Source organism: Stegastes partitus, unplaced genomic scaffold (assembly GCF_000690725.1).
Source record: "Stegastes partitus isolate 25-593 unplaced genomic scaffold, Stegastes_partitus-1.0.2 Scaffold514, whole genome shotgun sequence".
NCBI lineage: Eukaryota > Metazoa > Chordata > Actinopteri > Pomacentridae > Stegastes > Stegastes partitus.
The window spans coordinates 202,265-226,801 of record NW_007578245.1 but is presented as its reverse complement, the minus strand read 5'-3'; the positions used below and the strand labels follow the sequence as shown (position 1 = coordinate 226,801).

At 41.4% G+C, this 24,537-nt stretch overlaps 1 protein-coding gene across 1 annotated transcript in view; it reads right to left on the bottom strand.

Annotated features, from left to right (window-relative positions):
• LOC103361575 (carbonic anhydrase-related protein 10) overlaps positions 1-24,537 on the bottom strand; it is a 354,679-nt gene that overhangs the window by 183,679 nt on the left and 146,463 nt on the right. Inside the window, exon 3 of the mRNA XM_008287693.1 lies at positions 16,980-17,122. Within this exon, the coding sequence (XP_008285915.1) occupies positions 16,980-17,122 (143 nt within the window). The remainder of the gene's footprint in view (positions 1-16,979; positions 17,123-24,537) is intronic.

Genomic DNA, 24,537 nt, shown 5'->3' with positions numbered 1-24,537 from the left:
TGGGAGGAAGCCAGAACACCCAGTGAAAACCCAAACAGGCACAAGATCAACATGCAGATTCCACACAGAAAGATCCCAGGCCAAGATTCAAACCTGCGGACCTTCTAGCTGTGAGGCAACAGTGCTAGAAAGTGGTTTACCGCGCCGTCCAACCCAGATCAGAAAAGCCACAGTTCCAGTTGAGCTTTCATGTTCTCTAATTTTCAGGCCAAGAGAGCCATTTGGCCTCGAAACCATTTGAAAGACTTGACTGGGTGTCAACTGTATACTTGTTTATCAGTTCTATGGCAATCTTTCTTTGGAGTTAGACCTCATATATTATAAGAGATGGAAGGTCCTACAGATATTTTAGTTCTCATTAAAAAAAACAAACTCTAATTTAAAATAACACCATAAAAAACTGACCCTAATACTGCACTATCCTTTTGTCCTGTCTCCAACACAATATCAAGCATTTAACTGTAACTATGATCTGTGGTTTGTTTTGGTTTTGTAAATAACAAAAATATTAACCAGTGCAATACTCATACTAAATATGTGCATCTGCACATATGTAGTGCAATGGCCATCAGTTCCAGCTTGGCCCTAAAAATCCCTTCTTCAGCTGAGCTCTAAACCCTCCACAGACGCAAGATGACAGCGCTTCCTCCCCTGAGATGTCATTACCAGCTATCTGAGAGGAGCTCCATCAATGGAAGGAAAATGCAGACACATTTTCAAACAAGTTGGAGGCTTCACATGGAACCAAATCTGGACTGTCTGATTTAAATGTTGAAAAGGAAGACCTCGTGATAGCCTTTTTTTCCCCTTCAGCAGTGCTATTAGAGATATTGGTAAAGCAAAGATAAAGGCAGTGCTGCGTATCACGCTGCGCAGCATCACAGTCTTCTCTCTGCCTGCATGTCTGTGCCGTGGGACTGCAGGACCGCAGTGAAACTGCCAACTCTGACCCACTTCCCTGTGAATCATCCTGGCATATGCTGCTGTGCATGCCCTATACACTCACTGACCACCTCTCTTCTCCACCCAAATACCACAAAAACACAATCAGCAAGCACACACTCCACTAGTCTGGCACCTCTAACCAGGCCAATAAAAGTACGTGTTCAGGCTCAAATCAAACCCGGGGAGGAAAACCACCCCACATACTGAGTGAGAACATGCAGCTGACTGGGAGGACATATTAAACAGACCAAGTTTCATTTAGTTAATAATTAACTTTGAACTCAAGTTTAAGTCCACTTTTCTCTGAGCTGCACCGTAATTGTCACTGGAGAGACATTGTAGATTTGCTTTTTCAAAAAATCCACTGAAAAACAGAAATTATGTTATAAATAAATAAAATATAAATGATGTTGCTACAATTAGTAGGCTGGAGTATTTACTGGTTGACGAAATTGAAAAAAAAAAAGACAAAAAAGGAATAAATAAAAGGAAATTGAATAATATTCTAATAAAAAGAACACAGAAAGCAGTGCCCAACTGCTTTTCTCTCCAAATTGCTAAAAAAAAAAAAACCTTTGCTTTCTCAGATGTTTAGGTCAAGAGAGTAATTTGGCTTCAAAACTTGCAAGGACACATGAGCAAACAATGTCAAAAACTATGGGAGTCACTGCTCTTTGTTAGATACTGAGTTTTCTGATAAATGTAAAACTGAGAATAATCAGCCCGAGTAATCTACGAAACAAAAACCTTGTCTTCAACCAGCTGCTTCTTGTTGCATGATATGTGGCTCAGTTTGGGCTGAATTGAGCATTAACTTGATTTTAACTAAACCACTGGAACCTCAACACCCTGATCCTTCCTCCTCCGTCCTCCTCCCTTTCTGCCCTCACTTCTCCTCTCCTCTTCCTGCTGTTCCTCTGTTGAGTTGTTTTTAATTGGGATTCAGACCCACAGATGGATATGCCATGGATGCTGGCTCCAACATGGCTATAACACATCCAGCTATCCGCGAAGCCAAAGACATGAGAAGAATTCTTCAGCTTTCAGGCCCTGCATTGCTGAGACAATTACAGCGAGTGAGAACGGGCCTCAATCAGATAATGCTACTTGCGGGTTTTATGCACAGGTCCTGCTCCCTTTGTAATGCTGTCACAAGCTCACAGGTTAAGCCAACCAAAACTTGTGTTTAATTAGTTTGAATTACAATTTGCATAATTGGATATTTAGGTCATTGTAATGCATTCTCTAGCTTTTGTAGCTGACATCAGCTTGTTTTCGTATGCTCATACTTGTCAGGCCTTTGACTCTTATGTGTACAACAGCAACCATTTGTACATGACAAGAATGCCAATGTGACTTAGTCACACTTCTGAGTTGAAATGTGTCACACATTTAGCTACAAGAGTCATGTTTGAACTTGGGCCTAAAAACAGTCAAGGAGTCTTCAGTATAAATGTGTCTCCTAGTGATTGTGATGAATTCAAGTGTAAACTAGTGATTGAAAGACATCATTGAATTGCTAAAACCACAACTTAGCACTGTGACTGCACTAATGCAACACTGTTTAATGTGGAGGCACACACAGATCTTTATTGTGGTTGGTTACACACTTACAGTGAGACTTAGAAACCCGCTCAAAACAAGGCAAAGCATGAAGCTACCCACGCCTATATTCTTGTAGTTTAATCGTAGCATCTGAACTTGCTTGAGTTTCTTGAAGATGTTTCACCTTTTATCCACTAGTTGGGAGTTCCAGATACTTAAATCCTTAAAGAGCCATAAACACTGAGTTTGGGTTTCAATTGGGGGTTTGTTGCTCCTCCCCCTGGTTAGTACTCCCGCTGCCAATGTGGGGTTCGTTAGGGTCTTTTGTGGCTAGGTGTGAATGGGGTTTCATCTTCCTGGGGAGAGTTCTCAGGACTGAATTGTCAACAGGTGAGAGGTGATGCCTCAGACCTTCACCTCCGTTGAGGGATGGTTTTTCCAGTTTGACATAGATACGCTTCTTTCACCCCTCTCTCAAACCATCTGTCCTCCTTGGCCAAAATCTGTACGTTGTTGTCTTCAAAATAGTGTCCTTCGTCCTTAAGATGCAGGTGGACTGCTGAGTCCTGTCCTGAGGAGCTGCTCTTCTGTGCTGAGCCATGTGCTTGTGGAGTGGTTGTTTTGTCTCCTCGATGTACAGGTCTTGACATTCCTCGCTGCACTGGACTGTGTACAACATGTTGCTCTGTTTATGTCTTGGTGTTTTGTCCTTAGGGTGGTCCAGCTTCTGTCTCAGGGTGTTGGTGGGCTTGAAATGAACTGGAATGTTTTTGTTTATTAAAAATCCTCCTGAACTTCTCAGAAACTCCTGCAACATAAGTGATGACTATGTTGTTTCATTTCTTGGTCTTTTCTTCTGTCTCCTCTGGGTTTTGTAGAGGATTTGAAAGACCAGCTTGGGTAGCCACAGGTTTTAAGTGCTGTTTTGATGTTCTTCTGTTCTGTTCTGCTCCTTTCCTGCTGTACTGGTAGGCATGTTCTGGGCCCGGTGTTGTAGGGTTCTGATAACTCCCAGCTTGTGTTCCAGTGGGTGGTGAGAGTCAAACAGCAAATACAGGTCTATATGAGTGGGTGTCCTTTAAATCTTTACGTCAGGCTTCTGTCTTCTTCTATGTGCACAGCACAGTCCAAGAAGGCCAGACTCCCTCCTCTGACGTCTTCCCAGTGAACTTAATGTTTTTGTCCACCGCATTGATGTGCTCCGTTAAGGCTTCTACTTCCAGTGTTCTAATTTTAACCCAGGTGTCATCCATGTATCTGTACCAGCGGCTAGGAGCAGTTACTGAGAAAGAGGTCAGGGCTTTGCTTTCTGCGTCTTCCATGTCCAGGTTGGCTGCCATAGGCGACACCGGTGAGCCCATGGCACAGCTATGCTTTTGTCTGCAGAAACCTCCCTGGAACTGGAAATAGGTGGTCATCAGGCAGAGGTCCAGCAGAGCGCAGATGTGGTGTGGAGTGAGACTGGTCCTGTCAGTCAGTGTGTTGTCCTGTAGGAGAAGTTTCCTCACTGTTTGAACAGCTTCTGTGGTGGGGATGTGAGTAAAAAGAGAGATGACATCGTATGATACCAAAGTTTCGTCTGAGTCTAGTTTTGCAACTTTTACCTTGATGGCAAAGTCCTGTGAGTTTCTAATGTGATGAGGAGTTCTTCCAACCAGCGGAGCTAAAATAGAGGCTAAGTGTTTTGCAATCTTGCTGCTGATGATGGGTCTAAGTGGAGCTCCTTCTTTGTGTATCTTAGGGAGTCCATAAATGCAAGGAATGGCTTCCCCCCGGTAATATAGTGNACCCATAAAATAAACTATAAATGAACCCAAACAAAATGTGATAAATAAGCAAATAATAAATCTACACAAATAACTAGCAAAGTAAATATTATTGGATAATCCAAACAAAAACTAATTAACAGATATTAGAAAAACCTAAAGACTACAAAATAGCTCCTACAGGAGCCATTAACACTGAGTTTGGGTTTCAATTGGGGGTTTGTTGCTCTTCCACCTTGTTAGCACTCCCCCTGCCACAATGGGGTTCGTTAGGGTCTTTTGTGGCTAGGTGTGAATGTGGTTTCATCTTCCTGGGGACAGTTCTTAGGACTGAACTGTAAACAGGTGAAAGGTGATGCCTCAGACCTTCAACTCTGTTGAGTGATGGTCTTTCCAGTTTGACATAGATGGCTTCTTTCACCCCTCTCTCAAACCATCTGTCCTCCTTGGCCAAAATCTGTACGTTGTTGTCTTCAAATGAGAGTCCTTTGTCCTTAAGATGCAGGTGGACTGCTGAGTCCTGTCCTGAGGAGATGGCTCTTCTGTGCTGAGCCATGTGCTTGTGGAGTGGTTGCTTGTACAGGTCTTGATATTCCTCGCTGCACTGGACTGCGCACACCACGCTGCTTTGTTTATGTCTTGGGGTCTTATCCTCAGGGTGGACCAGCTTCTGTCTCAGGGTGTTGGTGGGCTTGAAATGAACTGGAATGTTTTTGTTTATTAAAAATCCTCCTGAACTTCCCAGAAACTCCTGCAACATAAGGGATGACTACGTTGTTTCATTTCTTGGTCTTTTCTTCTGTCTCCTCTGGGTTTTGTACAGGATTTGAAAGACCAGCTTGGGTAGCCACAGGTTTTGAGTGCTGTTTTGATGTGCTTCTGTTCCTCCTCCTTTCCTGCTGTACTGGTAGGCACGTTCTGGGCCCGGTGTTGTAGGGTTCTGATAACTCCCAGCTTGTGTTCCAGTGGGTGGTGAGAGTCGAACAGCAAATACAGATCTGTATGACTGAGTTTCCTGTAAATCTTTACGTCCAGGCTTCTGTCTTCTTCTATGTGCACAGCACAGTCCAAGAAGGCCAGACTCCATCCTCTGACATCTTCCCAGGTGAACTTAATGTTTTTGTCCACCGCATTGATGTGCTCCGTTAAGGCTTCTACTTCCAGTGTTCTAATTTTAACCCAGGTGTCATCCACGTATTTGTACCTGCAGCTAGGAGCAGTTACTGCGAAAGAGGTCAGGGCTTTGCTTTCTGCGTCTTCCATGTCCAGGTTGGCTGCCATAGGCGACACCAGTGAGGCCATGTCACAGCCATGTTTCTGTCTGTAGAAACCTCCCTGGAACTGGAAATAGGTGGTCATCAGGCAGAGGTCCAGCAGAGCGCAGATGTGGTGTGGAGTGAGACTGGTCCTGTCAGTCAGTGTGTTGTCCTGTAGGAGAAGTTTCCTCACTGTTTGAACAGCTTCTGTGGTGGGGATGTGAGTAAAAAGAGAGATGACATCGTATGATACCAAAGTTTCATCTGAGTCTAGTTTTGCATCTTTTACCTTGATGGCAAAGTCCTGTGAGTTTCTAATGTGATGAGGAGTTCTTCCAACCAGCGGAGCTAAAATAGAGGCTAAGTGTTTTGCAATCTTGCTGCTGATGATGGGTCTAAGTGGAGCTCCTTCTTTGTGTATCTTAGGGAGTCCATAAATGCAAGGAATGGCTTCCCCCCGGTAATATAGTGTACGATGGACTACTTGGTCCTTTTCCAATTGCTGTAAACAGTTAATTGCCTTAGTCTTGTATTTGTTGGTGGGATCTTGTTTCAGTGTCTCATATGTGGTTGTGTCGCTCAGAAGGCTGGTCATCTTGACATGGTAGTCTGCTGTATTCAGTACCACTGTGCATCTTCCTTTATTCGCTGGCAAGATGGTCTCTCTGAAGTGCTGCCAGGGCCTTTCTTTCCTGGATGGCCTTGGATGCCTATAATGCTGTTAGCGCATTACATGGTGCCAAAACAGCCTCACTTACACCTCTAAAGGTGCCCTGTGGTATCTGGCACCAAGATGTTAGCAACAGATCCCTCATGTCCTGTAAGTAGTCAGTTGAAAGCTCTGTGGATCAGACCTGTTCCTGTACATTTCCCAGCCTTCTGTCAATTCAATTCAATTCAATTTATATAGCACCAATTCACGACACATGACATCTCATAGTACTTCACATACTAAAGTGAAGACCTTACAAATGTTATACAGAGATCAGAGAACCCAACAATCCAGCGTTGCCTTCTGATTTCCTGCTTAACTGGGAGTTCTCCCTCCTTTTCCTCGTCCCTCTTGTGGGCGTAGGTGAGGTGCATACGAGGTGTATCAGAAAAGTTTCAGGACTGGTGTCAGAAAAGATATATTTCAAATCCAAACTACAAACTACAAGTTTTCCCCTTCGAAGTAATCCCTGTGGAGTCTTCCACACTTTCCCAGCCTTCTCTGCCACACCACCATGCACTCCTGGAAGGATTCTTCTGGGATCCTCTGCAGCTCTGTCGTCACAGACATCTTGATGTCGTCCATGTTTTCAAAATGGGTCCCCTTGATGACCCCTTGAGTTTGGGGAAGAGGAAAAAATCCCACAGAGCCAGGTGGGGTGAGTAGGGAGGTTGCTCCAGCACGGTGATGTTGTTCTCAGCCAGGAAGTGTTGGATGCTCAGGGCATTGTGAGCAGGCGTGTTGTCATGGTGAAGCAGCCACGACTTGTCCTGCCACAACTCTCACCTCTTCTCATGGACTGAACGAAGCAAACGCTGCAGGACGTCTTTGTAGACGTGCTGGTTGATCGTTTGAAGGCGAAAACTTGTAGTTTGTAGTTTGAGTTTGAAATATATCTTTTGTGACACCAGTCCTGGAACTTTTCTGACACACCTCGTATGTGTGTGTGCATATGTGTGAGGAATCCCTATTGGGTAATCAGCTGAATGTGGACACCTGGGGAGTGGCTCACCTGTCTACAATCGCCACTTGCCATAAGAGAAGGGCTTGGTTCATCACCCGATGCCGGACCGTTGCGCTTTAACCCATTAACTCTTGTTCTGATTCTGCTTTGTTGGTCTGCTGTTGCTAATCTATTGTTCTTCTGCCTGGTTCTCCATACCACGCCCAGTTGGGATTTCTGCTTTGTGCTGACAGTGTTCCTAACCCACCTAGATCCTACCTCATCTTTACCTATTCATTTACTCTGCCACCCAAAGACACACGCTCTCGGATTCCTCCAGTCACCCCATTCACCTCCTTTGCCCGCATTCTCCTGACCACTCTTCCATGTCTGACTGTCAGCTAAGTAGTTGGTTTTCATAGCATGCCTAGTCATTGTTTATGAATTGCATATATTGTCTGTCAGTTGTATTTAACTCTTGTGCTTTACTCGTTGAGTTCACTTGTCAGTGTAATGTTAATTCCTATTGCTTGTGTGTTGTATGCTACTGATAGCCGCACAGTGTGCACTCAGCTCTGTGTATATCATGTTGTGTGCATGTCATATTTTGTACCTCCTGTTCCTTACAATGTTCCTAGCCACGTGCTACTTGGTTCTGTTTAGTTCCCTGCCTAGACAAACATTTAATGTCCTATTAAGTCTGTACAATTCCCCATGGTTCACACTTCCTTTTGTTACTTTAGGTCTTTCATAGTTTGTCATGGTCAGTTTGTCTATGATAGCACAGTTCTCTGCCATCTACTGTAGTTGCTGCTATTGTACCATTAGTCAGACTCCCTGTGCTAATTCCCTTATGTTGTATTTATACCTGAATAAATTGTTAAACTGTTACTTGGTGTATTGTGTTCTCTGTCTGTGCCTGGGTCTCTGTATATCCCATGACAGTGACAGTCATCAAACACACATGTATCAGAACACTCCAAAGCAACGCAAAGAGAATCCGGAGACTCCCTCCCAAAGCTGTAAATTTGGTAAGAAACCATTTCAGAGGACAGCTAACCCAAAACTCCCACCTAAATGGAACATCTGTAGATTGGATCATTGCTACAAAATGAAAACTCACGACCCACTTGGAGGCAACAGGACGTACCCCACCTTCACCAGAACCTAATAAGGGTCATAAAGAGTCAATTCTGAGGAAAACCACAACTCGGCGATAAGGAGATTGCACTTTATATGATGACCTCCTGACCTTCCTGACCTCTAACACACAGAACTTATTATACCTTAATTAACTGAACAGTTTCAATCTGAAAATTAAGAAAATTCAGCATCACTGAGGTGATGGCAACAACACTGGCGGCCAGTCTGTGGTACCAGGTTGAGTAGGACCAGTGAAGAACACATTGAATCTGAAGTGTTGGTGAAATGACACACAAACGCCTCCTTTCTCTCTGTCGCAGCCATAAAGGACATAGGAACTCTTATCCCGAGTATATAATTCTTCAGTCCTAATTTTCTTATTGTTGAATGTGTATGCTTGTATTCTTAGAAATGTACTTTCATGTATTGTGAAATTGCAAATTTGTGCTTGCATGTTTACATCTTTTATTATTATTTCAGGAACCGTATGAGATAAACATATCATGTTAGATATCATTTTAGTCACATGTTTAGTGGGATGTCTGCTTTAATGATCACAGACATTTACCAATTAAATGCATGCATTTAAGAATTTCACTAAAAGTAAATACTAAAGATATTTGGCCTCTGACCTCTCCTGGACAGTGAAGTTTAATCATGGACACATCGATGATTTGTTAGATGCTGATTTGAATTTGGCTTCAAAGCTTTATATATAAAAGAAAGTCACTGGAATTCAATGTTGGCTTGTTACTTGATGACTTTTACTGGACTGTCTCCTCATTTTCATGATTGCTAAGACAACTTTTTCTTATTAGATAACTGTGGCTTATTTTTACTCAAGATTTTCTACAACTTAAGTTTGAGTTAGTTTTTCTATGTTTTACTTAAAGTTGGGCTACTTAAGCTACTTTGACAATGCAACAGCACAAACATTTCTTCGTAGCTAAGGTGCCGTCCTGTCTCTGCGTTCCTGAACTAACTCATCCAGCATATCAGCATCGCGTCACATCCTGTAGCGGCCTCCCTCTCCCTCCTACAAAGGCTACGCAAGTATCATTTTCTTTCTGCTAAATGGTGGATTTAGAAATTACAATTGGCTTCTCAATTCCAAAGTGATTCTAAATTGATTACTGCTCCACCAACTGCTTCCAGTGAAGACCAAGTTTAATTATTTAGTTTGTTTATCTGCATTCATTCATTTGCTGTTTATTGCTTGTTTGTAGTGTTAGCTAATGAACGTTTGTTTATAATTATCGCCGGTTCTACCGTGTATTTCTTTGTTAGGGAACTGGAGGTCGATGAAGTCAGAGTTTACGACTTTCGATAATGAGACTAATCCATACAAGTGGATTGGATTGATTATTAATATTGACTCTAAAATATCACTGACAAATGTCTCTCATACTGCCTATTTAAAATATCTAGAGTGGTGCCCCTGATAAACGAGTGCAATTTTAATCATAAAGTGTAGTTTTGCTACATATAATTTTTTTTATTCAGCTGTGTGAGGTATTGACGCTACACATAAAAGGGCAAGTAATGGAGGGAACACACTAAATGTGAATGAGATGGTAGATGGGGAGATAAGAGTTGCCCGGACTAGAGAGCAATGTGAAGTTTAAGTGAGCTGTGGGTCTCCATAAAAGCAGAGGAAGTGACTCTCTCTCACAGCATATTGCACTAGCATGCAGGTTTCATGTCAAATGGCAGTAATGAAAACAATAGGGAGTAATTGAATCAGTGGACAAAGTCCTTAAGCAACACACACTGTGTGATATCTTTTATTTTATCACTGAACTGTCAGCACTAATTATTGGGTGTTGTGCCAAAATCTGGTATCTGTTATATCCTAAACAAAAATGTGACTTTTTTTTTAGAAGTTACTGTCAAGGCCATTTGAAACAGCGCATGAACAAAATGGATTACTAAAGGACATCCTTGACAAAACATGATGAAAGAAGAGCACAGACACAGATTCTTTGCCAGATCAGTGACATTAAGCAGCTTAGATTTTTAAAGATATAGATAGATAGATAGATAGATAGATAGATAGATAGATAGATACTTTATTCATCTCCAAGAGAAATTTACAGTTCCAGCAGCTTCCAAGAAGGGAACACAGGGGCATGCAGTGTTCTAGTACACATATGCCCATACAGCCAACACTGCAGATTGATACCTTAAGTACGGATACAGCCAACAACCCAATGTTTTTTAATATCAATACTGACATCAATTGAACCACTTTTAAAAGAAGTAGAAAAGAAATACACTATTTTCTTCTTTGATATAAACTATACATCAAAGAGCAGATAAACTGCCTCTGCTTCTTCTTTGATTAAGAATGAGTAGAATAGTGGATTCAGCAAATTAGTGCTGATGAATGATGAATGGACAGTGCCAGAGTAACTGACTTGTATGGTAGCACTAATGTTGCTGGGCTTTTAAGTGTTTTCAATATATATCTAAAGAATCAGTCAGCCCTAAATGTGTTTGGTTACTTCAGCTTAACTTGCCAGAGTTCCTAAAGGATCCTGCAAGATGCTTTGTGGCCTTGGAAGAAATATATTTCAGATTAAAAATGAGTTGATAGTCTCCCCACACTTGTACTGTAAAAATAAAAGCAGGAAGACATTCTGTCAAACAGCCAAGGACATTATGTTGTGCAAACGTTTGCTCTTGCAATTTACAAAAGAGAAAAATTCAGTTGAGAGGACTGTTTTCCTACTGGCGGTCTAGAAGTCTTTCCAATTATCAGAGTGCCTTTCAATCAGATGTTGGAAAAGAGGTGTTGTCCTGTAATCAGGCCAGTATGATAGTAATGCAGCCCTCTCTCCCAAAAACTACTAAACTACAAAAATAAATGGATTTTCTCACCTATGGTGTGGTAGAAAAGGCTTGCAGCCACAAAGTGAGCACCAGGACTTTCACCCAGGAGGACGGGGCTAAGGTTCCCTGTAGGGCTAGTATTTTTAGATCTAAGTTTTATTTCCACTTGCTCTTTGGTTAGGTTTCGGCACTAAATCTACTGGATTAGGTTTCAAAAAATATTGCAGTTTGGGTTAAAATACAACCTTTTTACAACACGTTTGAAGCTTCTTCTTCTTCATGTTCTGGGTTACCAGGGTGACAAATCCTGCTCTGTTGAATATATGATTGGAGAGACAGGGTTTTGTATTGATAAGTTATAAGTCATAGCACATTGCCCTGCCATATATAATAATATATTATGGGGATTAAGGAATACAAATCATCTGTGAAGTGGTAATTTACTTTAAAACTCTCAGTGGACATACTTCAGTGAATCAAATGAAAAAAACAAACAAACAAAAAAACTTCAGTCTGCTGAGCAAATATGGATCCCTCAGCTACCTATAAATATCTGCAGTGATCCAACCTGGAAAAAACTCAAGACCACCACTGGTCTGCAGACCGGTACACACACTGTGGTGGTATCACACACAGGATATTATCGCCATGTGCAGGGAGAGCTTTGCTGACTGGTTGGCTTGCTGGTTCTCTGACTGGTAATTGATTAGTTGGCTGGCTGGCTGGGCAAAATGGAGAATGTGTTTATTCCCTTCAGAGTGGAAGTACAGCTGTTGTCCAAGAGCCTGCTGTTTGTTGTTCTACATAACACTCCCTGTAATTAGGCAGATTCATGAGTGCCAATAGCACACACAAACATCCACATCAGCCTGCCTGCTTGTCAGATTTCCTCTTCTAATTGATCAGAATGGTAGAAAGCTGTTTTCATGAACAGAAGAGGAAGAAACAAGTCAGAAACTAAAGTAGAAAATGATCTCCTGTTGTTTGCGAAGGTCAAAGTCTGTCACAAAAGCATTTGGATCTTGTTTAGCAACAGAAGTATGATTTAAAGCTTTAAAAACACAACTTTAACTCAACTCAGAATTCCAGGTAACTGGATATAATTTCTAAAAAGCACTCTTTTTAACTGATCACACTGAAACCCCTTTTCCACCAAGAAGAACCAGGTGCTAGTTCTGTGCTGGTGCTAGTACCAGCACTTAGTTGGTTCAAATCTCACACCTCCTAAGAATCTGTTTGCGTTTCCATCTGCAAGGAGCCAAGTTAGAGCCACGCCATACGTCACTGCATACATAACCGTTTACTGAACAACGCTCGCACCACACGGAAGTCCATGCAGGACTCCAGACTAACTTTTTTACCAGTGTGACCAACTTTCTCATTTGTTCGCACTTCCCACCTTGTCACAGATAAAACATATGACTGCATGAACGTTTTCTTATCAATAGACTCTACAATTTACGATGTTCCCTGAACACCCCACATAACAGGCTGTGGTAGCTGCTAATGGTGGCCGCGGTGCTCAGACCGGTGTGTGACCAAGAATGACTTTAAAAAGAGTAAACTAGAGTGTTCTAATGTCAGATTTGTCCAAGATGAAACCCAGTGATTTTTTTCTCAAGCGGTCTTTTCTATGAGTGGAATAAACAGCGTACGTTGGTGCGCTCCATTTTTCATGAGAAGACTGCATTTCTAAGCGTAAATACCGCAGTACACTGAAATTATAGAAGAACTGTTGTCCACCACTGTGGTGCTGCTGGTGGGACACAATTGTACCGGACAGTTTGTGCAAAACTTCCCGGGACTCATTCCAATACATCTGCGATCGGATCAGAGACGTCCTGGCAAAAAACGACACAAATCAGCACTTGTGCATCCCATTCATCGGTCTCGGGATCACGATAACCCCGCCCCAGCCCCTGACCTACTCAGTTCTTAGCTCTGGCCCAGCAAAGAGTTGGTGCTCGCTAAGCACCAGTTTTGAGAGACTGGAGCCGGTGCTTAAGTGGTGGAAACACAAAGAACTGGTGTGAAGTCAGGCACTAGCATGGAACTCGCACTGGAACCAACTTGGGGAAAAAGGGGTATTAGTGCCTCTGGACATACACACCTAACTTTAAAGCATCAGAACAAAAGCAGGTGAGAGTCCTGCATAACCGAATATGTCACCAATTCCACAGCGCTAATAGATTCCCCACACATTTAGTCTGAAATATAAAGCAGGAAAGAAGTGACAAAAGACTTCTAATCCTGTTTTATAAGCACTATTCATAAATGTGAGGAAAACACTTCATGAAGAGAGGGAGAACTCCAAAATCACTTTTTCCCACCTCCCAGGCTCAAAAGTGATTAAATTCATTAAAATCTCTACAAGTAATTGCAGCTCATCTATGGCAGAGAAAATATTCAATTAATAGTGGCTTTTTAATAACTGTGATTCCTTCAATTCATTGCACATAGCCTCACATGTCTCCCCCTCATTAATTAAAATTTCTCTTTGGAGGTCAATTAAATTTCCTTTAGCTGTTCATTAGCCATTGAACAGGGCAGCACAAAAATCTATTAAAAGAGGAGTTCATTTTCTCTCAGCCATTTTCATGCATCTGTTGTGTATTGTAAGAAGAAAGGGGGGTTGGGGAGGGGGGGTTAATCTTTCTCTTTGCTTTCCTCCTGGGCAAAAAAAAGTGGGCTTAAGCTCTCTCTGTGTCGAGGTGGTGAGCTGAGCCTCGGCGAACCAAAGCAGAAGCTCTTTACCGGTCTCCGTAGCGTGTTTGGCCAAGGCTGACTGGCTGCCAAACAGCCAGAGACAGAGCAGGGATGAATCAGCAATGACAAGGTGAAGCCAGCTTCGTGTTCACCGGCTGACAGCTCAGGTGCTCAGAGAGATGGAGACACAACAGATTACATTTGGGCCACTGCAGAGAGGAGATGAGGGGTGGGGTTGGGGGGGATAAAGGAAGAGAGAAAGAAAGAAAGAGAGAGTCCAAAATGGCTTTTGGACTCTGGAAACTTTTCTGAGAGATAAATGAGAAAGTTGAACTTAGGTTTATGTGGGTGGTACTGTGAGCTGTCAGTGATGGTGGTCCTTAAAGCCTAATGTGACACCAAGTTGCAATCTTTTACAACCACAACTGCAAAAGCGAGTACAATAAAGTTTGATCTAATCGAATTCTGATGTCAGTTTAGTTGAAGATTGATTTCATTAATGCAATGAAGAGATCACCAATGGACTTTGGAAATTGATAGTGAACATAATAGTAATATTGACACTTACAATGTTTTTTTTAGATTATCTACTTGTACAAAATGACCCCATAAATTGTTTGTTCTATCAGCTCATTATGAAAAATTGGCAACATCAGGGACTACAAATGAAGTCAACCCTTATTTAAGACTCTTTGAATAACTTACCCATTTGAAATCAATTACAGGTTAGTTGTTAAGTTATGCACATTTAGGGCTATCATTTGGGTGCTTTGAGTGACTGGTGGGTGCCGTCACAGGTCGGTTTTGGTGCCAAGACTTAATTTTAAAAAATGTGGAGAGTGGTGAAAAACTTTTCTGCAATATTATGCTTTCATGGGCTGTCTTCAGGAAATATGTAAGATGATGTAAATAGTCATTCAGGTGGGAGGATTTTTGCCCCCATCAGAATATTTGATTTAGTCATCTGAATGTCCTCTAACGACAATGAAGCATTCACTGAAGAACAGCTACAATCTTTTTTTAAAGTTGTTTTTGAGCTAAACCTTTATCACAACATTGTCACACCATAAACGTGCTAGTTCCTTATTTTTAATGACTTTTTGCAGCTTATCTATGGGTGCTGATGGTATATTTACTGGATCAGACAGTAGGGCAATATTACCTATATAGTTTGACTTTTTGGGATTCCTATGACAATTGATACAATCTGGTGTATCTTCACTTGCCTATACTCAATTAGATGTGTTGGAAATAATATGCAATGTGTTATATGTGTTGTACTGCATATACAGGTTGCAGACTTATGTTCTGATTGCAGCTACTTTTGACTATTTAAAATATATATATATTTAACTAAATTAATGACTAGGGTTAGTTTATTCCAGTAGATTCCCGTATACTATTTTACAATGTATAGCAAACTATTTACATCTGCATAGACAACTTCTCAAAGCTGAGAAAACAGAATACTGCAGGTCACTTGGCAGCGTCTCCCACAACAAATAAAACAAACTTCTTATATGCTGTCATTGTGGTGAAGGTTAACGTCAATGTTAGGCTTAGGCAACTAATCACACTTTTGTACAAGTCGAACATAGCCTTTGTGATCTTTTTAACAGTGGGGCTGACAAGAACCAACATTTGACAGTTTTATACCTCAACCCAAACTATGTCCTGCACTAGATGACCGGGTTACCACATACATGGCTGTGCTGGTGACTACAGACGAAAAAACAGCCTTTTAGAAAATGCTACAAACCTTTTAAAACTGTAATTCATTTCCAGTCCTACATTCCTGTTTTGAATTTCAGATATCAGCTTCATTAGTTTCCTGATCAAAAACAATAAACTCACCTCTGTGGTCACTCTTTAGAGAGAATGGTAACTTCTTTGAAAAACTCAAGATGTCGCTTATCAAGGAAACATTCGCATAAAACAGATCATGGTGTTGTGTTGTCTTAGACTTAATTACCAAATGCTGACGTTTTATTCAGTGGAAATAGTCAAAAGATGGCATAACTCTTATTGAATCGACCAGACATATTTTCTAGAACACTGACATTGAGATATAGCTCTAAATATACCAGTTCTGGTTCTATGTGTTTCTCAGCTCCCATCTCATTCCACAGGATTTATCCTAATAACAATAAAACAGTGCCACTATGAGTAATGTCCTCACTCTGGACACTCTGCAGGGTAGCTTCTCTCAAAGTGGTGCCCTTGAGGGAGCAGTGGGGGAGCCCTTGCAAAAGGACGAGATTGTTACATTTAATTTTCATTTTAAGGAGACGTTATGCCAGTGAGGAAATGTATACGTGATTATTCTAATCAGAAGTGTCTCTTCAAATCATATTGTATTCGTAGACAGACCTACAATTCAATTCTTAAGATTGAACTCCCCCAATGGTCCCAAGAACCAAAACCTGATCAAATAGGGGGCCTAAGGACTTACCTGCATGTCCTTAGGCCCCTATTCATCTACCTGTTGTTACATGAAGACATCCATTGTAGCAGTGTACCATCGGAGGTAATCTGCAATTTGTCCTATACACACACACACTCAACTACCATTGCCCGAGACTAACCCTACACTCACCACTGGAATGTAAACAGACATTAATCACAACATTAATCTGGCCATGCAAGTGGGTACTTTTAAAAGCAGCCCATCTGTAAAGTCTTCCCAATTATCTGCTGTCATATAGTACACACTAGAACCAAATTCTGCACCACTGTACTGGGGAAAATAATAAAACAATGCGCTTGACTAATCTGCTGTAAGGCTGCAGGATTACATCTGTAAAGCCCTTAAGATACAGTTGGGGCTTTTCTTGAACCACAACACAAGCATTGTGCATTTTGAACAGGTAAATTGTGCCGTATTTTATCTCCAGGAGAGTGTTCATTAGACAAATAGCTAACATTGTAAGCCAACACAAACAGCATTCAGGAGCATCAATCAGGAATACACACCATATCAAATCACAATAGAGCTGAAACAGCAACCTCCACAATAGCACTAAAGCAGTGCAGTGTGACATCTTAGAGGTACAACCACTTTTACAAAGCTTCAGGATCCATCAAGCAGACAGCAGAGATTAGAGCGTGTGTTTGCATTTGAGTGTCCTTACCTTGCGCCCGCCTGTGTTTAGCTTTATTGGTGTGAGGAAGGGGTCAAAGATCATGTGGCTGGTCTCGATGTTGACTGGGGACTGCCTCTTCCCAACTGAGCACAGGTTCCAGGCCGAGTTTACCAGCCCCCAGAACGAAGGCACTGCAACACAAAAGACAGAGCAGGTGTTGAAAAAGTTTTGCATCTTTACTGACAAGGTAGGAGGCCATTCCACGAAGAGCTCATCCTGTGACGGCCAGAGATTTTTGTTTTTTTATTGTAACATTAGGACCTGCCAGACTCACAGTGGTAGAAATGTAATTTGCAGGGCTTAACTGATGTGGGCTTTTGATTGCTTGCTTGCTGATTGCTCTGAAATTAGAGTAATTTACTTGTAATTAAAAAATTAAAAAAGGATGTTTCATTTTATTTCATCATTATACCGAATTTGTTGTGCTTCTAAAAAACGGTTCTGTAAGTGCTATAGCATTTCATCAAACTCAGTCCTCATATTACGTATGCAACACACATACGCTAATCTCCAACAAAATGAGAACTACCTGCCTAACATGTAGGCCACTCTGACTGGCGTCCCGAGGGTCTGGCACTAGGACATTAGCAGTGGGTCCTGTGCACGTACATAAGTGTCAAAGTTACATCCATAAGAATACCAGGACCCAAGGTGTCCCGGCAGAACACTGCACTTTAATGAGATCATCAGTATCATCCACGACACCTTCTGGTGTTTCTGATGTTGTGGCTGATTGATGAAAATGGAATTTAACAGTTCAACACATTTATAATGTAAGTAATAGAATCTACATACATGCATGTAATGAGAGATAAAATCTAAGAGGAGGAAAAAGGAATGCAAATAACAAATATATAGATGGAACATTAAAATGCACAAAACACAACTTATTCAGTTGGAAAAACCATGATAAGGTGGTAAAAAATATTTGTGCCATTTAAACATATGCACTGATTTGTGTATGTATGTGGCCATCAGTTTGTGACCTCAAGCTGAAGTGCACCTGGGTTCTGCAGCAGGACAATGATCCAAAACACAGCAAGTTGACTTCTGAATGGCTTAAAAAACAAACTAAATGAAGGTTTTAGAGCGGCCTAGTCAAAGTCAGGAAAAGAATCTGATTGAAATGCTGTGGCATGACCTTAAAACAGCCGTTCATGCTCTAAAACCTTCCAGTGCTGCTAAAGTCAAACAATTATGCAAAGAAGAGTGGGCCAAAATATCTCCACAGAGACGTGGAAGACTCATTGCCAGTTATAGAAAACGTTTGATTTCAGTTGTTGCTGTTGCTGTTGATGGTGGCCCAACCAGTTATTATGTTTAAGGGGTAATTACTTTGTCACACACAGGACCAGGTAGCTTTGAATAGTTTTTTTTTCCTTAAAAGATAAAATCATCATTTAAAAACTTCATTTTGTGTTTTATCTTTGTCTGATATTTACATTTATTTGATGATCTTAAACATTAAAGTGGGGAAAACATGCAAAAAAACTAAGACTATGACATGGGGGCAAACACTTTTTCACGGCACTGTAGCTACTGTAAGACCAAAAGAACAGGACGGCACGGTGAAAGAATGTCAGCACTGTGGGAGTGATAGGCATCTCAACCAGTCATATTGTTATGTAAGAGTTGGCCACCCAGACTGAGAATTTCATTCCTTCTCAGAGTGTGAAGCAAAGTACTATCACCATCAACTCTAGCAAGAGGCAGCTTTTAGCTACAACATCGACTGCAGCCTAGAGCAGCGTCTTCCATTTAGGGAACACGGTATTATGCGGAGATGACTCACTGGGATTGTGCTATGCAAATTCCACCGAGGTTTGCAACAAAAGCAGAGATAATTTGAAAATATGCAAATTTGAGATGAATCAGAAGGAAGCAGACACGACACAGTGTGAATTCAAAGCTAGAGGCTCGCCAAGTCAACAAGTCCACAAGACTTGGAGCAACAGCGTTTGCCTGCTGTGCTCGGAGACACGCTCGGCGCTGAAAGCACTACATCACTGCTCACATAAAACCATAGAGTCAAGGGAAACAGGTGGCAGTGCATTCATCACCCTTTCTACCGTGGATATACTGTTAGCTGTGGGTATGTGCAGATTCCACGGTGTTTCCCACGATAAATAAATAGAAGTAAAAAGCACTTTGCTAAAGTGATTCAGGCAACACGGGGAACAGAGCTGTCTGAGCTGAGAATCATGTTCTTCGCTTTGCAACTTAAAGCTGCATTAGGATTTTTTTATTATTATTTTTTTTTAAATTTTTATTTCAGCAATGGGACAAATGACCGTGTGTTGTCATGGGTTGCTTGTAAAGACAATCCTAAGGAAAATAATGACCAGACTGCAGTAACCAGGTAGGTTATCAGGCCTACTTTGTTTACATACAATGATAGTCTGTAAACTACTATTTTTTCTTAATTTCTTTTGTAAATAGGTTCAATTAACTTGACAGTTTGAAATAAATAAATTAGATTCCGTGCTATTTGCGCTGTTGGATAGCTTTTTTTTAAATGTTCTAGATCTAAGATGAAACTAAAATCCAAATACTGATGAAACTGAATGATCAGTCAGTGATTTATTGTGGTATCTCAGGGCCTTAGTTGGACTCAGCAGACCCTGGTATAGGAATAAAGCTGTGCATTAGTTAAGACCCTTCACTGCCTAGTAAAGCTTTAATACTAATGTGTGATTTATATCAACTTACATCAAGCAAAGTTCCAACATAAGTAAATTACTTTCGTACATACATTCAGGGGCAACATTATCACCAGGAACATTTTTTTTGTTAAAGTGAATTTATTCATTGAATCAAGATTAAGATCAGGATTGAACGTCCAACCTGGCTGCAGATCTCTTCCACGACAGTCAGCCTAATCCACAACTAGAAAAGCACTCGGAGAGCGCAGACCTTCGCCAAGCAGCTCATTTCCACCATATTGTGATTTCCAGCCAATGTTAAAGTCTTGCATTCATTTTATCTACACGATTAGATTCATGGAGAATCAAAACATACCTTTAGCATTTGAATCAACATTGGCATCACTAATAACAAGCTGATGGAGTGATGACCTGTCTTTCTGTACTCAAATATCTTGTACACTTATGTTATTTCTGCAGTTACTTGCTGGCTTTTAAGCTGTTAGCTAACGGTTGGCTTGACTACAGCAATGTTATTACTAACATAAACGGACTGGGAGTAACTTAAGCTAGGTTAGCACAACTTCAGCAGTGCAACATAAATGAAAGCATGACCGATGCAATGAAGCACACGTCAGTCGTCATGACACATGGCAAAGAGAGTTAAAGTATAACAGGAGACATGTTGAGTCATTGTTAACGTCACAATGTGGTTATGAACTTATGTGACGACAAGCTCTGCTCAGCCCACTCCTGTAATGTAGCCTGACTGTAGCTTACTCCTGTACTACTGAGAATACATCGGTGAGGACTGAAGGATTGAATGGAGTCAGAGCTCCATCTAGTGGACAAATGGCGCAACGACAGCATTCTGAGCGACGGTGACACTGAACAGCATTTACTGTTTTATAAGAAAATAACCAGATGGTAAGCTAGAACATCACCAACATTTAATCATCTGTTCATTGTGCCATTATCAACATTTCCTGAAAATTTCATTCAAATCCGTTCAGAACTTTTTAAGTTATCTTGCTAATAAACAAACAAACCAACAAAAAAAACCAACAACACACAAACCAACAAACAAACAAACTATCAAACAAACAGATAAATGCTGGCTAAAACACAACCTCCTTGGTGGAGGTAACGAGGCCTCAGAGATGAGGGGATTGATGTCACTCCAGAAATGCCATTAAGAGCGTTGCTCATCCCAAAGAGACAACTTTTTTCTCCAGTCACATCAGACACTCCTCATCCAATCCCATCTACAACCAGGCAGGGTCTTCTCAGGGAACACCAAAACGGAATCACTACCTCTTCAACTTCCATTTGCTCCAGCATTGATGTCCAAAGCAGACCAGTGTCCAGAGAAGTCTTCAGCCAGATCACCGTGGGTCTTCAGACAGAAACACTTTCATAAGAGAAAGTCTTCATCTGCCACCTCACTGACAATAAAGTCAAACTATTTCAACTTCTGACAAACTCATAGAGCTTTCAACCCTGTTAGACGCCATGGCTTTGCTATTGATCATGACATCTCTATCTATCTCTATCCTGAACCAGTTGCCAGTTCGTCCTTTCCATCAACCCTTCCCAGCAATGTTTCTCTCTCTGTCTCTATCAGTACTGGGCTGCCAGCTCATAGTAAAAGAGTTTCTCAACATAGCCCTCCATCCTGGAGACACAGGCATCCATCATTCTTACATTCAGATTGCCTCAAACGCAGCAGCTTGCCTCCAACAATTCATCTGAGACACCTACTGGGGGCATTGCTATTAAGAGCTGTATCATTGCACCTTTTCTGCACAGTAATCTTTAAAACGTCACAAATGAGGATAATTGAGTTACCCAGCCACCACATGTACTGTCCACAATTCGAAGCAGATCTTTCTCCTTGAATCATCTTCACTGCTAGCTGCTATTCCTAAGGCCACAAAGCTTCTCATTCCCATGTCCCTGCCACAAGGCATCGTCTTTAAGAAAACCAGTGCTTCAGATACAAGGACAAACTGTCTGCAACTGTCTTAACCTAGCTGGCTGCAGCAAGCCTTAGCGCAAACACCTGCACACTTGCTTCTTCTACAGTAGTGGTTAATCTGGACTGGCCTGCCCTCACAACTGCTTTGTACCACATCAGTCATCAATTTTCTGTGTTGATTCCTACCATTCCAACAAATCTCTACCTTTAAACACTGGGATGCCAGATTCTCCATCACTTTCAGTGCAGATACCAACAGGTATGCTCCATCTGCAGCGGCGGTCATTCTTGAGCTGTTTACCCTCACAACCTCACAACCTCAAGTGTGGGTCAAAGAAATACAGAAGTCCAACTTTGATGAGTTTGACTCATCTCTATCCTCCGCCTAAAACATTTCGGCACATTCTGGCACCAGGATGTCAGTTTGACTCATTTCTATCCCCCATTAAAACAACTTCAGCTCATTTTGGCACCGGGATACCAGTTTGACTCATCTCTATCCTTCTCTTCAACAGTTTCAGCTCTCATTCTAGTACCAAGATGCAGGTTTCACTAACTTCTTTTTCCTCATCAACAGTGTGCTTCTTACACTGCTGGCACTGGGACGCCAGTTTTGACTCATCTCTATTACCTCCTTAAACAATTTTGGCTCATTCTGGCACCAGGATTCCAGCTTGACTCATCTCTATCCTCCACTTCAACAGTTTCGGCTCTCATTCTGGCACAGAGATGCGAGTTTCACTAATCTCTATCCCTCACCTGAACAATTCTGGCTCCCTCTGGCACAGGAACGCCAGTGTCACTCATTTCTATCCACCTATTCAACAAATCCAGCTCTCATGCTGGTACTAAGATAACAGTTTCACGAGTATCATTATACCCATCAACTGGTACACTTCTGGTACTGGGACACCAGTTCCTTCCACCATCATACCCCCCGTCAACCTTCTGTTTAAATTTCCAACAAAAGATGCCAGTGGCACATATCTCCATCGGCCACACCAACAAGTCGGCCAAGAGGCATCCGAATCAGGCATCCAAACCACCTCAACTGGCTCCCCTTGAGCAACAACACTACCACAAGCTCCCTCTGGATGGCAAGCTCCTCAGTCTATCCCAAAGGCCATGCCAGGCCAACCTACGGAGGAAACTCATTTCATCTGCCTGTACCTGCAATTTAGTTCTTCTTTTGTCACCATCTAGAGCTCATGCCCATAGGTTAAGGTTTGGATTGTAGATCAACTGGTAAATCGAAAACTTTGCTTTCTGGCTCAGCTCCCTCTTCGTTATGATGGTCCAGAACAAAGCCCGCAATACTGCTAATGCTGCACCAAGCCATCTAATGCTCCATTCTTATGTCACTCATGAACAAGATTCAAAGCAGCAATCATCTCTTCACAGACATGCTCCTTCTGCTGGTTTTGGGGGTTCCTTGGTCAACAAAGATCTTCATGCTATAGCCTTCTGAGTCCTTGCAGTGTCTTCAAAAACCTCTCCAGTCTTTTTCAGCAGTAATATTTATCTCCAGACAGCAGAACAATTTTTTGGTTGCAATCAACATAACATCTGTACCACAGGACAGAAGTACTCATGCTTTTGTTTGTTTTCTCGCTCCTTTAAATGTGCCATACGAGCAGAGACGATGGATATAAGCCACTAATGAGCTACTGTGTTAGCACTTTATACAAGAGCCACTCAACAAGAAATCTCAGGATTGTTCTCAGAAATGTACAATCACTATCCATCTATTGGAGGCAAAAATACCAAGACAGAAAAACAATAATAAAAAAAAAAGGTTTAAGTCATCATTTGTTAAAGACAGCAATGTATTACAAGATCATTTTTTCTTCAGGGAGTGAGGTTCAGGGGGAAGAGAGAGACCTCTCCTGATGCGGAATCCTTCATGAAAGTGACAGGAAATCCATGCACAAAATGGGAATTGAACTGTGAGTAAATCAATCCATTAAGCCAGGGCCCCTTGTCATAAATGTACACATAAGTATTAGCTGTTGAATGCAACTACAGCAGCAAGGGACATCGCTCACTGCTGACAGAGGCAAAAGTAGTTCTGTCAATAATCCACACCTATAGCATTGATACCCCCATATTTCACTTAGGCTGCTTGCAAGCATTAGAGACACTTTAATTTCTATATTGGCAAGCTGTAAAAGTAGACAGGGATGTATGGTGTGGCCTTTTGCAGATGTCGGATAGAGATGTGTAATGTGTAAGTGAAAAGGGCAATTTAATTTTTTTTTTTCATGTCCGGTCTTCATCCCATTTTTTTTTTATTATGTGGCCTTACCATTAGGATTTTACACGCTAGGATGTACATGTTAATTACTTGTTTACTTTAACTGTTTTGCTTGCTTTAACTGTACTCTGGCAAAACAATTTCCTTCGGGATGAATAAAGTTTATCTTTATCTTTATCTTTATCTTTACATGTAGCTCATGCATATTAAAAAAGAAAAGAAAAAAAAGATTGTAAACAGCATGCAGTTGAGCACTTAAAACAATAATTACGTCTAGTGTACATACATCCATATTTGTCATCTAATGCAGTTATAGGACAGATGTCAACAGTAGCAGCAGCACTACTACAGTTTAAACTCATTACCAAGGTCCAAAATAGTACAATTTTATAATTTGGTTAGGCTTACTGTGGGTTATACGCACTGTGTAGCTGTATTAGGTCACATAATATCAGATGAGAATTAGCAGATACTGGATGCTACAAGATCAGAACAAAATTGACTTTAGATTGAGGGCTGTGACTGCAATATGAAACATCTGCAGCACTAATTTCAAAGCAAGTCTTTTATCTAGTGGCCATCTAACCTTTTGGACTTCTGAGGCTGCACCCTGCAGACCCATTCAATTATCCACTAATGTGTAAATCATTGTAAATTACATGTGATTTGTAG